Source organism: Apaloderma vittatum, unplaced genomic scaffold, assembly GCF_000703405.1.
Source record: "Apaloderma vittatum isolate BGI_N311 unplaced genomic scaffold, ASM70340v1 scaffold5910, whole genome shotgun sequence".
Classification (NCBI taxonomy): Eukaryota; Metazoa; Chordata; class Aves; order Trogoniformes; family Trogonidae; genus Apaloderma; species Apaloderma vittatum.
Window position 1 is genome coordinate 84,627 of NW_009692864.1, and position 16,420 is coordinate 101,046.

General features: G+C 37.9%; 1 protein-coding gene across 1 annotated transcript in view; it reads left to right on the forward strand.

Annotated features, from left to right (window-relative positions):
- Nucleotides 1-10,805: 10,805 nt before the first annotated feature.
- The window catches only part of SPTLC3 (serine palmitoyltransferase, long chain base subunit 3), a 52,201-nt gene continuing 46,586 nt past the window's right edge, over nt 10,806-16,420 (forward strand). The window contains exons 1-3 of the mRNA XM_009871746.1: nt 10,806-10,991; nt 12,385-12,539; nt 13,482-13,630. Of these exons, the coding sequence (XP_009870048.1) occupies nt 10,866-10,991; nt 12,385-12,539; nt 13,482-13,630 (430 nt within the window). The 5' untranslated portion in view covers nt 10,806-10,865. The remainder of the gene's footprint in view (nt 10,992-12,384; nt 12,540-13,481; nt 13,631-16,420) is intronic.

Here is a 16,420-nt window from a genome sequence, read left to right on the forward strand (position 1 = left end):
TCCTCAAAACTTGACCTGACTTCATGCTTCTGTTCTCAGCTCTCTCCATTGGTTTCACCTCTTCTTCCTCAAGAAGCATCCTCCAAAGCGAGATGGAGTAATTCAGCTGAGACCTGCCTAATGCTCTCCAGTGCTAACTGAAGTAATTTGTCCTTTTGCCCTTTATGCTATTTTCATAAGAGATGCCTGGTTATTTCTAACTCTTTTTAGCTTTAATAATGCTTTCTCTAGAGTTGCCTGCTGTTTCTGGGAACAGTTATGCTCTTCTGAAATCTGTTATTCTGCTGTTCCATTTCCTGCTTTTCCTAAGTGCCTTGACTTCTAAAATTTTATGATCAGCATAAATGAAAAATTTGAGTTAAAATGCCCTAACGTCTATTTAAACTACTTCCAAGGTGCGGCAATGTTTTGAGTATAGTTTTTTAATTTGCTCCACAGGAATATGGGAAGAAATAACAACAGAGGTAAGACAAAAGCTTGCAAAATATCTACAAATGTTTTATTCCATAGCAATGGGTCTAATGAAGCCTGATTTCACTTTGTTTTATGTCCAGCATCTTCTGCCACCCTAGAACATCCCAGCTTGCCTACCATGTTCTCTTTCCAGATGGGCAAGAGAGAGAATGTGCTGATCCTTGACAGAGCTGTGTAGATGCTGACATGTGGAGCAATATACCTGTGTTTGTGTAGTTCACTCCAAGAATTGCTAAAGAGCCAAGGTCTTGCTGTCTTTCCTTCAGCACATGGATTTGGATCTCTTTGTGCTATCAAGGTCATATTTTCCTGAAGCTTTCAGGAAAGTTCGTATCTCATATTTCTCTGTTCTTCCATCAGATTTGAAATTGGTCTATGAGCTCATAAGGTACTAGAGGGGTACTTGCACGTAGCAGGGTAACATGAGGGCATAAGCCATTGCTTCCTTAGAGAAGGTTCAAATAGTTCAAATCCAGGGGCTAGTTCAGTTGTCTTTGTGCCTCTTGCTTTGCTTTTGAAAAGGTGTCCTCCTTTGACTGAAACATATCTTGCTGGTTCAGCACCCTTTCCCCTCAGTATGCTTACACCGTCTCATGAATTCCTGGTGTGCCTCTTTTTCCTAATCTTCATCTTTTCAGCCAAGAACTACAGCCTCTGGGAGTTTGCCTTTAGGTAGAGGTGGATCTCCTGGTGAAAGTTAGTACATGCTGGGGTGAGGACTTTCCTTTTTGTCTATATCAAGACTGCTGTAAATCCTGAGGAGAGCATTTATTTAAGGGTGATTGCTGCAAACCTGATACTTACAGAAGGTTCAAATGAGAGAAAGCCAGACATTCTCATCTTCAGTGTTATGACTTACATAATTACTGGAACAACTTATAAAGAGTATTTTAATGTCAGATGACTAAAAAAACCCCAAGAAACAGCCATGTAACCATTTATTTCTACATTCTTTTTTATTAATCTTCAAGCAATTGAAGTAGAATACAATTTTTTTGTTTTGAGCTCTAAGATTGAATTAGCCAATTTAATGATGATTAATGAATATCAATACAATTAAATAGATATTAATAAGTCATCAAGGCCTAGATCATCTTTTACAGTTGTACAAGGCACAAACTGAAATCACTCAGAAGAGACAGGCTCTTGCAGAACTGTTGTACCGCCTCTGGAATCCTGGAGGAGTCCACCTGCAAGTTCCTTGTAGGTTTAGAGGCTGGCATTACTTAATGATAACAGATGAAACCACTTTTTCTTGATCTTTTCCAAACAAAAAATAGCTAGAGAAGGATGTTACTCTTTCTGTAGAGTTTTAGTTGGAGAAAAAAACATCTAAAGTAACTGGTTGTCATCTCTTAAAATATATGGCTGTTCTACAGAAGGGCATGAGCTGGTGAATCCAGGTTACTCTGTAAACTTCCTGGGGTTCTTGCAAGATAATTTGAGGATAGGCGGGTCGTGTTTTTAAATTAAATGGTGTGCTTTGATCACGTGCACCAGTTCTGACACTGGTTTTGGTACAGTCCATCTGACTTTAATTATGCTATGGACACTGCTACCAAGTTGCCTAACTGTTGTTTAAATGAATTTCTGTCTTCTTGCTTAAGACAGCTTCTCTCGTGTTTGAAGGTGCCAAGCTATTCATTTTCTCAGCTTTATTCCCACTGTGATGTGCTGTGAGACTGTTGGTACACTTACAGAATGCCTGTCTCCCTCATCTTCCTCAAATTCTTGTATACTAAAAACCTATGTGCTATACAGTAAGTGAGTTTATTCCGAATGTTTTTCCCTAGGGTTCATTTTGGATGCTTAAGTCCTATCCTAGCTCAGATAAGGACCTTGTCTATCTAGGTGGTCATCTTCCTACTGAGTTTTTAATTCCCCTACCTGTAAAACTAACGACACAAATCCTGATTGCCTCTTTTCCAGCAGTTCTTGAGAAATTCTGATATCCCCATAATCAAACTGGTTATTTTTTTAGCATGGTATTTCATGTCTCTCTCTTTCCTCTCCATCTGTGGTATGCCAGGACATTCTGTATTTAAATATGATCTAAAAGTAGTTAATTACCTTAGAAGAGACACCCTAAATGCGCAGAAGATTCTGATTGCATTAACAAAAATGGCAAAGATTTTCTGTCTTTTCTGTTGTCACATTTCTGAAATACGATACATTGCTCCTTGCAATAATAGGAATGTCTTGGAGAGGACACCATTTTGAGTGAACCTACTCATAACTCTCTAAATAATTAGAATAATGTCCTAATTATTCTAAAGATATGCAACTTTCAGGTAAGAGGTGTGAATGCTGTGAATTTTTGATCCTTTAACGAGGGACTTGATGTACTGTGTCTTCCAGAAGTCTTCATCAAAACTGGTGCTGTCATCTCGGGAACCAGTGACGACCTGAGACTTTCTGAACTTTTAAGACCTTCAGATTGAAGCCTGTGATATCTTCTGTATCAGGAAAGTTCAGGGTCACATCCACTCTGATAGGGCATATATCTCATTATTAAAATGTTTCCGTTTGTCCCCTGTGCAAAATCCCGACCCTCTTTGAAGCTGTTGTACCTTATAATAGGAAAAGCTCTGGGATCCAATGATGATTCAGTTACGCAAGTTAGCACCTAAGATCTCTCTGGCCACCTATAGTGTTTTCTTCACAAGGGAATTTTGCAGGGAGAGCCATTTGATCTCTCTATTTAAAAATAAGCATTTTCTGGTGTTCTTTGCAAAGACACGGTGTGGGAAATAGAGTTGGTGAATTGCTTTGTGTAGATTTTAGCTCAGAATCCACACTGGGCAGAATCACTGACACTCTGGTTAGGTCACCACAAGTGTCTTTCCATTCAGTTATAGTCTTGATCCGAACAAATATTAGTTTCTTATGAGAAATGTGTATGAGATCCAGGTAATGAATTTTAAAATGCTAAATCCCTTCTGGAAGAAATGTCCTGTGTTAGATCGTGGCCAGTGATATGCAGAGACTGACAGCTTTGGAAGTGATACCACTTCATCATCACATTTGTTTGTTTAGTCTCAGAGCCAAAGCCACAGGATTTGAATGATCAGGAGATATTCTGGTGTGGCCAAGTGCTGCAAGTCTTGTAGCTTCCTATAAGCTTTGGAAATAAGAGCAAACACTTGCTGCGACTTGATGCCATGAGCTATGTCAGGATTGCTGTAACCTAGGCATTGCATCCAGTTCTTTTGTCTGGTTCGACCTGCTTGGTTTTCTACTCTGAAATTGCTGTAAGGTTAGGAAATACTTTCTGGTGTTTGTAAGTATCTTTCTGGGCAGTGAACTTCATGGGTTTGTCTCTAATAATTTGAAATTCAGCTCCATTTTTGCTCTCATGCCTCCCTAGTTATGTTGAGTTGAGTCCAGTTTGAATTTTCTGGAAGTTACAACACACAGAGTAATAGCTGTATCAGGCATTCACGCTGCTTTTCCTTTCTAGGGTTTCTTGCTTGTTGCTAGCAATGTACAGATATAAAGCCATTGGCAGAAGAGATTACTATGCAGTGTTTTTTGTCTCCCGGGTACTGTTTGATAGAAGTGTCTTAGCTGGTGTTGGACAGTATCCGTTATGGTTTATATTGCAACTTCTGAAACCTACAGTTCAAAGTAGTGCTTTCTTAGATTTTTGTAACCATCATCACATTGTTTTTTCGTGATTTACTACTGGCATTTCTCCTGAGTCTGTGTGCCTGGCTGTAAGCTTGCTGTGCTGTGAAGAGATGTGTGTGACTTTTCTTTTGACAAACACTGTGGTATGCACATTCTGCAATGTTCAACTTGCTGGACTAAATTCATACCAGATGCAAACGTGTGCTGATCTATAGGTTTTGCAAAAATTGTGTGCAGGAAAGTTTACTTAATAATTGCAAATAAACATTCATTGATGCGGAAATGCGCATTGCTTATAGCATATGCAGGGCTAGAAATTCATATCCTGACACACACGGATAAGAGACTTCTTGAAAGAATATAAATACCTACATAAAACCTTAGCAGACTAAGACAATGAAATGTGCACCGTCCAAGTTCATCTTTGATTTAGTTTGGACCTCTTGCCACTGCTGTCTGTAGACTTTTAGCAGTTTCTTTTCTTCCTGAGTGTTATTTCTAAGCCTTCTGCACCCTTCCAATTTCCTGTATTGCACTCCAAAGTATCATTTTAGCATTACAGTGTTAGGATGAAAATTATATAGTAAGGCTATTGTTATCCTAATTATAGAACAATGTGTTCTATTTAACAGTGTATTTCTAATGTGCTTGTCATTCACGTTCATATTTTCACAGTATTAGTGTCATATTCTGCATTGCAGGACTTGATTATTTGATGCTGAAACCTTTTACTACGGGGTTAAATATGTTGGAATTTCACTTGTGCTCAACAGAAAAAATGATGCCAGTCTGGAAAGTGAAGATCATGCCTTTTCATGCTTTTATTGGTATTTACCTGTAGTAAGCTCTCATGAAGTAGTACAGAGAGGCTGCAAGTAATTACAGGACACTTGATTAACAAATGAAAATGCATTTGCTGGTGCTTGTGATAAGTATGGTGAAGGGACCCAGGTTTTCATGCAAACCTCAAGCAGCAGAACAGAACAAGTGGCAGTTAATACTGTTTTCAGGAATCAAACTTTTCAGAGTTCCTGAGTTGAATTTTAAACCTCTGAGTTGAATTTTAGATCTCTGGCAAGTTCAGTAGCACATAGATTCCCAAGTTATTCTGAAGGTGTCGTATATTTGCTAAACCTTCTGGACAGTCATGGAAATTTTACTCCTAAGTCCTTATTGGTTGCCTTACTACCAGGTATATATTTTTTTCTTGAAACATCAGCAGAAATCAATAATATTAAGCATTAATCCATTTAAATAAGATTCTGCAGACACACAATAATAAGAACTAAATTTTGGGGGTCTTGGTTGCTATTTACAGTTTGTGTTGTGTGAAGATTATACTTTTTCATGGCTTTGTCACATTGCAAGAGGCTGTGACCCTCATTGTAGTACCTTCTGAACATTTCACAACTATTTGTAATTTAAGTTTTGTCTGTATAGCTTGATAAGCTATGAATTCCCCAGGTAGCCATTTCTCGGTTACATTTTAGAAACTTGAGCCTGTAAGATGTGAAATGTGTTGTAACAGAAAAGAAACCACATACTTGAAGGGTATCGTTGCCAGCAACTGAAGAGATTTGTTAAGTAATCGCAATTTGTGTCAATAGTATATCGTTACAGGTAACTTCTGATTTTTATCGTTTCAATTTCCTTTTTTTGTTTCCTGCAGACTGCATACAACCACTGAGAGTCCCCTAGTGTCTAACGAATGCTTAGCTATGGTTGTTGGGCAGAACATAATAACTATGGTAGTCAACCTGGTGGGTTGCATAGAACCTGACAGTTCTGTTCTTTGAATCACAGCCTTCTAGCGACAGAATTGCACACTAACCACTTCGAACTGTATCTCTCCAGTGGCAACATGAGAGTAGGGTTCAGCTGGACCAGACCCTTCCTTACAGCTAAGTGAAACCCTGTAGTAGCCCATCTTCTCCTCCAGAAGGGGATGGGTCTCTACCAGTCCTGTCATCCTCCTGTGGCTGCCTCCCACATCCTTGGACATCTAAAACCACCTACATTTAGGATCTTTGCCCAGATGATTTTCTCCTAATGTCAGGGAGGAAACATCTGTTTAGAACCAAACCATCTGCAAGCAATCAGATGTTACATCAGTGGTTATCGGTCTGTTCTCCTGTCAGTTTTCAGCTGTAACAGCACATTGTCCTAAGATTGTGTACCCATTATGTTCAGTATTTTACACTGACACCCATTCTAACAGCACTGTTAGATTTGTTGTTTGTGTTAATTTCTCTCGTTTAAAAACTGAAGGTGTTTAAAAGAGGGGTTTTTTTCCATAGGGCAGAGTTTCTCAAAATACTTGCATAACTACAAATACGGGGATCTAAGTGATATTGCCCTTAAAACTGACTTTACTGCATTGGCATTGCTCCTGTTGATTTCCTTGGCATCTGAATCTTGCCCAAGAATTCCGTTGTTGTGAGTGTCTTACTGGAAACCAATTTGGAGCTGTGGTTTAAGGCTGCTGCCAAATCTGTTGACTTGGGTTCTCTCTAACTATGTGCTACAGAGTTATAAGGCTGAGCTGCCCATGTGGCCTTCGATATCAAGAGAGTAAAACACAGGGGAAACTCAGCACACAGAAGCTGCGTATTCTGATCATGCTTTTGGTTTCCAAGAAGTCAATGAAATCCAAGATTTGTCAAACTCCATGGCTAAAACATCCATTTGTTTTGAATTTCCTCTATAGCTGTTCTGCATTGGGTGTCTTTCCCAATTGCATTAGCAGATTCCTTGCATTTGTGCCTGGAAAATATACTTACTGTGTGGCAGACTGCTAAGAAACTATTTTGATTCGGAATGCCACCAGAATTTTTAAAACAAGCCAATAAAATGTGGATTAGCGTATCACAAAGGAAATTTACTCAAGATTGTTATAAAGGAAGGCAAACATAAAGTTGCTGAGTAACTCTCAGCTGTTGTTTAAGTTGGCCTTCCTGCCAGAGAAATGCAGGGTTACAAATAAGATGTAGTTTTTGAAAAAGAGACCTGGGAGATGCAGAGAATGGAGTTCCCTGGGGATCTCTTACTGGACCTGTGCTCTCTCACATTTTCACCAATGATTTGGAAAAAGGGATGAGGAGAAATTGGTGACATTGTGTGCTGGCCGTGCTAAATTCTCCAGCGCAGTGAAAACTTAGCGCTGACAACAATCACTGCAGAAAGTTCTTGTTACTAGTGTGTAATGCTGATAAAATGTAGACAGAACTGCAGGTCGCTAAATAAAAAGCAATGGATGAATTGAAGGTGAAAATGATCCTAAGAATGCACAATTAGCAGTGTGCCCTAAATTAGGTATTTATTGCAGCTGAGGGCGTATATATTGTAGACATAAAATATTTCTGCAACTGTGGCAAGAAGGCAAATAGAAAGTTAACAATCTTTTTTAAAGCAACAGAAAGCAAGATGAAGTGTCTTTTGCAGATATTTAAATCCGTCCTGTGCCCTCAAGTGTTGCATGCGATTTTAATTCCCTTCCTCTGCATCTCAGAGAGGTATTATTGAACTTTGTGGAGGAAAGAGGAAGTCAAGCATTAAAATATAGATATTTTAATTTATTTTTTTGATCTGTATAAAGACAAGGACATTAGATTAGATTAGAATTAAATAAGATTAAGATTCTTCAGTTTGGAAAGAAACAAGTGGAGAGGGAGAAGTCATTTAAGTACCAAAAATAGATTGAGTGGGAAAGCTGAACAGACAACAGTTGTCAAAGTAAATTACCAAATGAAATTATCAGTTTAATTTAAAAAACAAAACCCACACCAAACTCAAAAACATTTTTTGCAGACTAAATCATTTATCAAAATTCACAATTCCTTTCCACAGCATTTATGGGTTCAAAAATTATGCACAAATTAGTAGTTATTCCCTGATTACTATTTAATGTGATAATCTCAGGTGTGTGAAATCTGAAGACCACCAATTGCTGGAAGCTGTGAGAAAGTATCATTCTTTATTTTTCTTTTTAGAACTTTTGCCTAATCATCTGCTACTTAGGATTGCTACAGTTGAGGTATGGAGCTAGAAAATGTACTGTCTACTGCAGGTGTTATTATATGTAAAAATACACTTGTGAGTGTACAATTCAGAAGTTCCAGTGTGTAACTCCTGTAACTAGTGATCACTGAAGCATTTGTAGATCTGCTATATTTGATTTTGGTGCCAGCAACAGCTTAGTTACATCTGTCTCCACTATCTAAGTACTTTAAATGGGCAGTCTCCAATTCCACCTCTTTCTTATCAAATAAAATTTCATGGTAACCTGTAAGAAGTCAACAGTAATGTAGTGCAAAATGGCAGTCAACCACTCATCTGCTGACTCTTTAGGTTGGCTGAAATTGTTGAACTTCCTTGTGATGTTCAGCCAGTCACCTGTACCCCAGTGCTTGGATTTTTGAAATGCTGCATAAAAACATCCAGCTTACTGCTCTCCAGAAGCAGTAAAGCCACGTCTTTTGATTATTCCAGTCCTGAGACTCTTTCTCTACTTTTTGGTGGGTTTCTAAGGATGAATGAAATGCTCTCTCTTTTCCTCAATTTAATTTTTAGAAAAGATGTCACTGTATTTTTTTTCAGTTGTTCTCCCAGCCTTGTACTGACCTTTAATCTATTTGAAGACTCCTGGTCTCCATCATTCATAGACTGAAGAATATGGGTCACAGTCTGACTCTGCATTCTTAGCACTTTACTACTGTTGAGGCTGTTTACTACTAGCTCTTTGTACTGAAGATAGTAGGTGACAGTGGTTACGTGTTTAAGTACGTATGTCATACTGACTGCATTAAAAAACAGCAGGTGAAATGAGAGTTCCGCAACAGAAGAGTTTTATTGTGGAAGAAGAGTTTTGCAATGCCGGAGCCTGATATAAGCTTCCCTGTTCCTTTACCAATATGATCCATAACAGCAAAGTGTTTCTTAATAAAATTGATAAACAGAACTGTCTTGCTAGTTCTCTCCTCTGGGCTGGGGTGCATTATCACATCGTCACAGCTTGGTGAGCTCCAGTGCTGACTGAATTGCTGCAGGTGATCACAAATAGGCGCTTAATCCATGGCAAATGTAATATGGTTGAGCTTAATCCTTGACGAAATACTTTGGTTATCTTGTCGCTGTGTGCACGCAGCCATTGTGGCTCCTGTGAAATGTGACTCTACTGTGTATTTAACTCATCCTCATAAAATGTTTTTCATGGTAAATAGGTTGCCCTAAAAGAGCAATTAGCTTGAGGTAGGAGTGCCTGTGTTAGCGTTGCTTCAAAGCTCCACCCTCGAATGGCAAGAGCCAGCCCTGCATTCCTTCTTCCTCACAGGGCAACAAGTCTTCCCAAAGTGTAAATGTATTTTTGTCCAGCCCTACCAGCAATTTTTTCCTGTTTGGGTTTGCTTTAAAATCTATCTTGTGCCTGACACATTTTTTTCTTCCCCTCTCCTTTGTGAATCTAGGATTGGATATCAAAGATGATAAAGGCATTTGAATGCAGTATGAAGATCAGTAATGCATTTGGTCTGACAAGTACAGTGAATTTGTAGCTGTTCTTAATATGGTTATCCTATTTCAGCTTGCTGCATTACAGAAATAGACAATTACTCTTTTTTTTAGTTCATGCATCCCACGAGCAGCAATGTATTAATGGTATTTTTTCTGTGTTGGTAATCTTGCTATTCTTGGTTTGTAATCAAAAATATGTCTTGTGTCTTTTTTTTACAGGGGGCTATATTTTCTGCATTACATTTGTTATTTTAAACTGGCAGGTTGGTTGTTACTGGACAGTAACTGTAAATTGCCATCATATTTTGTAGAAATAAGGGAGTTACCTTTCTTCCAAAGAATAATCTGATAAGCTTACTGAACATAAGTTGGTTTGAGAAGACCGCAACAGAAAAACTTGGCTGATTTAATTGGAAAATGGAAATGTTAGAATATTTTCAGGGCAAAATATTTTGTCCACACGTGGTTGTAAATTTCCAGAAGTTGCTCACAGTAGGGTCATTAGTTCCAACAGGCAGAGTGTCTTTTTTTTTTCCCCCCCTTTTTCTTTTCCCTACCCTTTAAGTACCTTTAGAAGTATGGAAGAGGTTGCTGAAAAAATGATTAAAAGCACTTGTGAAGTCAAAACAGACAAAGACCAGGACCATAGCTGGTTTAGATACTTCCTCAGATCTGTAGAACATTATGGTAAAGGTGCTCTCTTTTAGGCAAGATTATTTAGATATAAGGTAGCTGTTGCAATGGGTTACACAAGACTTCCAGAAGCAGTCAGGTGCAGTGTAGGTCAGTTTTTAATTCTGCCCTTCCCTTTTTATAGCTCTCTCTCGCAAGAGCAGAGTATTGTGGTTTCCATTTAATCGCCTTTGAAATAATTGTCCAATTACACAATAATATGTTGCCAATCTTTCATAAGTTTCGCGTGTTTCAAAATAGACCAGGGTGTGGTGTTGAAGACACTTGCAATTGAGAACGTTGATGGAGAAGAGAGAAAATGGAAGATGCTTGTAGTGGTCAGTAACAACTGCAGTGTTAAAGTCCTTTCACTTCAAGTTTAGGTGGCGTCAGCTGATAAACTGTGAGGTCTAAATGTGTCTCTTAATAGAGAAAAAGATTTACCTCAAGGCCTAAGGTCTAAGCTTTGATGAGATGAAATGTATTAATCACAAGTTTCTGTTCTGTGTTTTCAGAAGAATGGCGTATCAAACGGAACTCTCTACAAAAAGACATTTATTGAGCACTTTGAACAGGCACCAATGTATGTTGCCGTTCTTACTTTCGTGGGTTTTGGAGTGGGAACAATATTTGGCTACCTGCGAGATTTTATGAGAGCCTGGGGACTAGAAAAACGTAACATTGCTACAGAAAGAGAACAACAAAAAGTATGTATGAAAAAGACGTTGTGTATCCATAGCTGAGTTTTCCCTTGCTTCCAAGTTATGTACGATAACCTACTGAAGACAACTTTCATCTTAGAGAAAAACATTTCGTAGGGATGAGAGGAATGACATGCTGTGGTATAGATAAATACATGTGTATGAATGTGTACCTATACATGTATCTGAAATCACGATTTTCGCTCAGAGATATGTTCACCTAGTTCTAAGAATGTCAGAATACTCTCACCAAAATAGAATCTCAATGTATTGTCAATCCACAGAAAAAGCAAATTCAGAACTGCCTTTTTGTTAAACATATTGTCATTCCAAATCTCTTAGACCCTGACCCAAAACCTGAATTCTTGTGAATCCTGACTTAGTAATTTTTTCATCTCATATAGTTCTGAATGAAACTTGCACCTCAGCAAGCTCAACTACCTTCTAACTTCATTTAGATTATTTTTTTTTGCTCCTTTTTCTCTGTGCAGTTTAAACCATCATTTACAATAATACCTGTTGTAATGGAGGGAAAATGCACATAGTGTTACTATTCATCTTAGAACTAAAATTCCTGAAATTGAAATATTGTAAAGCAATCTTTTTTTATCGGCCTTCTTGTGGAATGTCGTTTCCAGTTGCCTTCCTGATTTGGCCATTTCTTGAGCTCTTTTGAATGCAGACATGCCAGTTAGACCTTTTTGACATCTACCAGGGATTATGAATTCATACAATTCTCCGGTCTCCCACATTCGTAACTACATGCCATGTTATTTTATCAGTTTATTGTGTCTAATGTGTAATACGGTTATGTTGCTCTTTTGTATGAAACTTCATTTAAATTCTATACCTTTCTTTTTATTTAATGTCAAAGTAAAATCCATAGGTACAAATTAATTGTAAACTAAACTAGTTGTCTTAACTGGCTGTTTGCATGTCCAGTGTGGGCCAGCAATGCCCAGATCAATTACACTGGCCTAGCTTTAATCTAGTGTATTCAGCATTTTGTTAAATATAATGAGTTGTTTATGCTAGTTTTGCAGTCTGCTCCACACGTAGCAAAATACTCTATTTGAAGCAGTTGATTTCTACATATGAAATATTTATCAGTTCTTCCATTTCTAAGTTTCCAAATACTAGACTGGAGAATCAGGCCAACCTGTTGGCCTTGGAAAAAAAAGTAAAAGAAAAGGAAAAACCTACCCCCTAAAAAGCCAACACTGTTTTGAAGGGAATTAAAGTAAGATATTTGCTGGCTGGAGTTGTTTGTGGTATAGGAACATGTGGGTGTAATAGCTGCTTGCTAATAAATCAGTTTTTTCCTTTTTAATGGGAATGACTTGGGTACAGAAGCAGACGTTCTCCTAGCAACATAACCCTGTGCATATTTTCAAACCAGGACTTTGTGCCACTTTATCAAGATTTTGAGAACTTTTTCACCAGAAACCTCTATCTGAGAATACGGGATAACTGGAATCGCCCCATTTGCAGTGTCCCGGGGCCACAGTTTGACCTCATGGAACGTGTTACAGATGATTACAACTGGACATTTCGGTGAGTCAGCTTACAATCCGCAGCTTTCAGCTTCTTAAGAATGCTCCCAACACATCTGCAAAGTACAGAAAGTTACATCTAACCCCTCATACCTAGATCTTCAACTAATATCCATCAGCGTATTTTCTTTTCTGAGATCAGTATCATGCCAACAGTCTGTCCCCTTTCTTCTGAATATTGTTTGGAAATGCAGCGTGGAAGAGACTGAACTCTATTGCAAATGAGCTTTGTGTGGCTGTGTCAGCACAAATAAAACTGGTTGGTTACACCTTGTTTATAACGACAGACCTGTAGTGAGTATATTACAACGAAATTTGTTGTATCCCTTGGTTAGGATTTAAATTGTAATTCCTTGTGTTGCATAAACGTGGCTTCTTACTTACAAAGTGAGGCTTTACCAAGGAGTTTTAAAGAGTTTACAGCTTGAGGATTTCAATGTATCACAACTGTTACTGAGTTAAATGGGTATGGCAATTCACCCTGCAGACAATGTGTGGGTTCACTGTGGTTCAGTTTATTGAAAATGTTGCGTAGTGTTACACACACTGCTTTCCTCACGTTTAATTTCTTTCTCTGTGTGTGCGAACACTCCTGACTGTTGATAATTTGCTTGAAAAGGTAGTGTCTATAAGTTATTCCCTATGTAAAGTCCTAACTTGGTTTGTTTGTTTACATCCATAAAAGCACTGTCTCACCTAATATCAGTATATTGCCATCTGCAGTTTGGAATCTGCAGGATGCAGTATTTGGTCAGCAAAACAGAAAGGCCAGAAAAACTTCAAAAAAGTTTTTTGTTGAAGTATGAGGATTGTAAATTCCCCAATCAGAATTTGATAGTGGAACAAAATTTGGCAAGAAGATGTTGTTGTGGGGTTTTTTTTTCTTTTTCTTTGGATTTGGAGGGAAAGTTGCACTCTTCTTGAAAATTTCCTTTACTTATAGGTTTACAGGAAGGACTATCAAGAATATAATAAATATGGGTTCTTATAACTACCTCGGCTTTGCAGAAACGGATGTTAACGCTTTGAAAACTGTGACTAGAGATTTACAAAAATATGGGACGGGAATCTGCAGTACCAGGCAGGAAATGGGTGAGTAAACAGCTAGATGGCCATCAGACTTTCTTTAACTGTCTGCTTTTTCTTTCAGATATCTTGTAGGAATTCAATATTTGCAGAATTTTACTTTTTACTCATGTCAACAAGTACTTGTTTCAATATTAAAAATGATGCTGTGTTTTATTCATTATCACATGAGGGTTTGGGTTTTTTAAGGAAAAATATTACTGATTTCTGGAAAAGCAAAAAAAAATCGTGTGTCATACCAGTGGCCTGGGCTCTTGAAAGATGAAAGTAACAGGCTTATTTTTTAGAAAGTAAACTAAACATTGAGACTTCAAGAATTGTTGTAGGGCAAATTTACTTGCGTCACAGATTTGTATCAGTTACCACATACAGAGTATTCTGATTAATAAAATGAGCTTTTACAAAATTTTTATTTTTATCCCATGTTCTAAGAATATATTGTACTCTTTTATGAAACATTAGTGGACACAACATAGAAATTTCTAGGGTGCCTCCAGGGAATAAACTTTTTCAGGCTTTGTCTTTCTTGGGAACTGTCAGAAGGAAAAAAACAGTAGGCTTCCCAACATTTTTTATTCAGCACCCTGAAGAATGGAGGGAGCAAACTCCCTCCATTAATCTTAACGAAAAAAATACTGCTTTGTGAGTTGGGTTTTTGTTTGTTTGTGGAGGTTTTTTTAGTTTTAAGTCTCATTTCCAGACAAAAAAATAGTGGAAACCTTATCATCTGCTTCTTGCCTTGTCATTGCGGTTCGTTTTGCCAACAGTAAATATGTCAGTGACACCATTTGGAGATGGTTTGAAGATTGACTGTGCCTTCCTTTGGTAGGTGACCCTTGTGGCCACTGCAATATATTATTTAGCCTGAACTACATGCTTGAAAGTGGTCACCATTACTAGTCACCCAGCGTATTGAAGGAGCATTTCTCCGTATCTTTTCTTCTTGGATTCTGTTTTGTCTCACAGCATTTTGTGTTGTTTTGGGTACACCAAGGAGTATGCCTGATGTTCGTCATTCTTTATCTTTTGTGGAATTTCTTATATGGAAGGCTTGCATAACTTGGACTTTGTCTCAAGAAAAACCCAACAGATAAAAAACCCACCTTATTAAAAGACTGTTTCTGTCTTCAAATATTAAAAATCTTACTAGTTAACTTCATCTAGTCTGTTTTGAGAGCCAATGTGTACAGGTTTCTAGAACTTTCTCTTCTGAACTTCTGTGCGCTACTCAAAGTTATCTTGACAGATTGAGCAAAGTTTTAGATTCATTGTAATCACTTTCACAGCAAGTAGTCCCATGAACTTCATTCAGACTATTTGCAATGCAAGAATGGGCCACAAATACAGTGTTGTACAAATCTTGTTAGTATCGGTCCTTTCAAGAGTGAATTTCACAGAGCGGCTTGGACATCAAGACTTATTAAAATAGGAAAGCGGGGTGTTAAAACCTGGCTGAGGTGGTGTCGGTGAGCAGATGCAGCCCTTGTCCTGGGCAGCCAACAGAGAGCCTGTGCTTGTGTAATCAGCGGAAAGAGAGGTTGCTCCACAGAGCAATTCTGAGCAGTGGTTACCTCATTGGCCCTGGCCCTGTTGGAGCCTGTCTATCGCCAAGGACTGTATAAACAACCTCAGAAAAATAGCTTCTTCTTAGTAAGTGTAGATCCCCCCTTGTGCTGCTTCAGCTCTGTTCTGGCTTACAGTTGAGCAGATTTGAAAAATTCTATCCACGTTGAATATATATACACACACATTTTCAAGACAGAGATGGAGGAGGGTCTGTGTGAAAGGTCTTACCTTTTTTAATTGTTGTTTGCCAACTTCCTCTTAGAATAGAGCAGGATGATTTTGTTCTTGGGCAGATAACATTTCAAGCCTTTTGTTTTTAGTATGTGGCTGGGGTAAAGTGGTTTGAAGTTGAAAATGCAATGAGCTATAGGAGCCAAGGTTGTAAATTGCCTGCGGGGTCCTAATTCAAAAGAACATTTGAACATCTTTATAATTTCAAGCTAACAGTCTTTGAAAGAACTGTTCTTATGTGCATTTAAGTATGTGGTATTTTGGGGGGTTATCGCCTTCTCTCTCAAGGTAGCGATAGGTCTCTCTTTTTGAGAAGGGTCATTCTACTACTTTTAGAAGGTTTCAGAGAGAGGGTAAAACAAAGAAGAAGCAAATAAAATCAGCTTGAGTGATGTTTGAAAGAACACATGATGCTAAAACTGTCCTTTCTGGTCTTCTGCCAAAACTCCTCTCATAACTGTGCAGACTCGGGGGTGGGTATAAATGTTATATGTATATATGTTATATATATCCAAATGTTGTTGCAGGTAGTTTGCTCTCAGAATGAGTTAATATGTATGTTTTAACATGATGATTTAGATCTTTGCAAAACTCTGGGTATTTTAAGGAAACTTAATGACGTTAAACCTTGCTAAATGTAAAACAATTATTCTGCATTCCCAGAAAAAGTAACTTAAGAGCGTGTGTAGATGCAGTTTGGAAATTAACTTTAGTAAGAACTATGAAGACCTGTTCATGCTTTCTCTGAAATAAAAGCACTTGTGCTATTCCTATTTAAGCACAAAAGCATAGGAAACTGATAAAACTAGTGGTTGATTTTCCTGAATTTGTTGTCCATAACAAGATTTTAGGCTTTTCACTCCACTTCTAATTCCATGCTCTTTTGAAATTGTAATAATAATAAATCACTTTCGCAGTATAACAGTGTCATTTAAGACACATTCCTGAGGCTTTTGTGGGACTTTCAATCTCAAAGAAAAATATTTTCCTTCTTTTAAG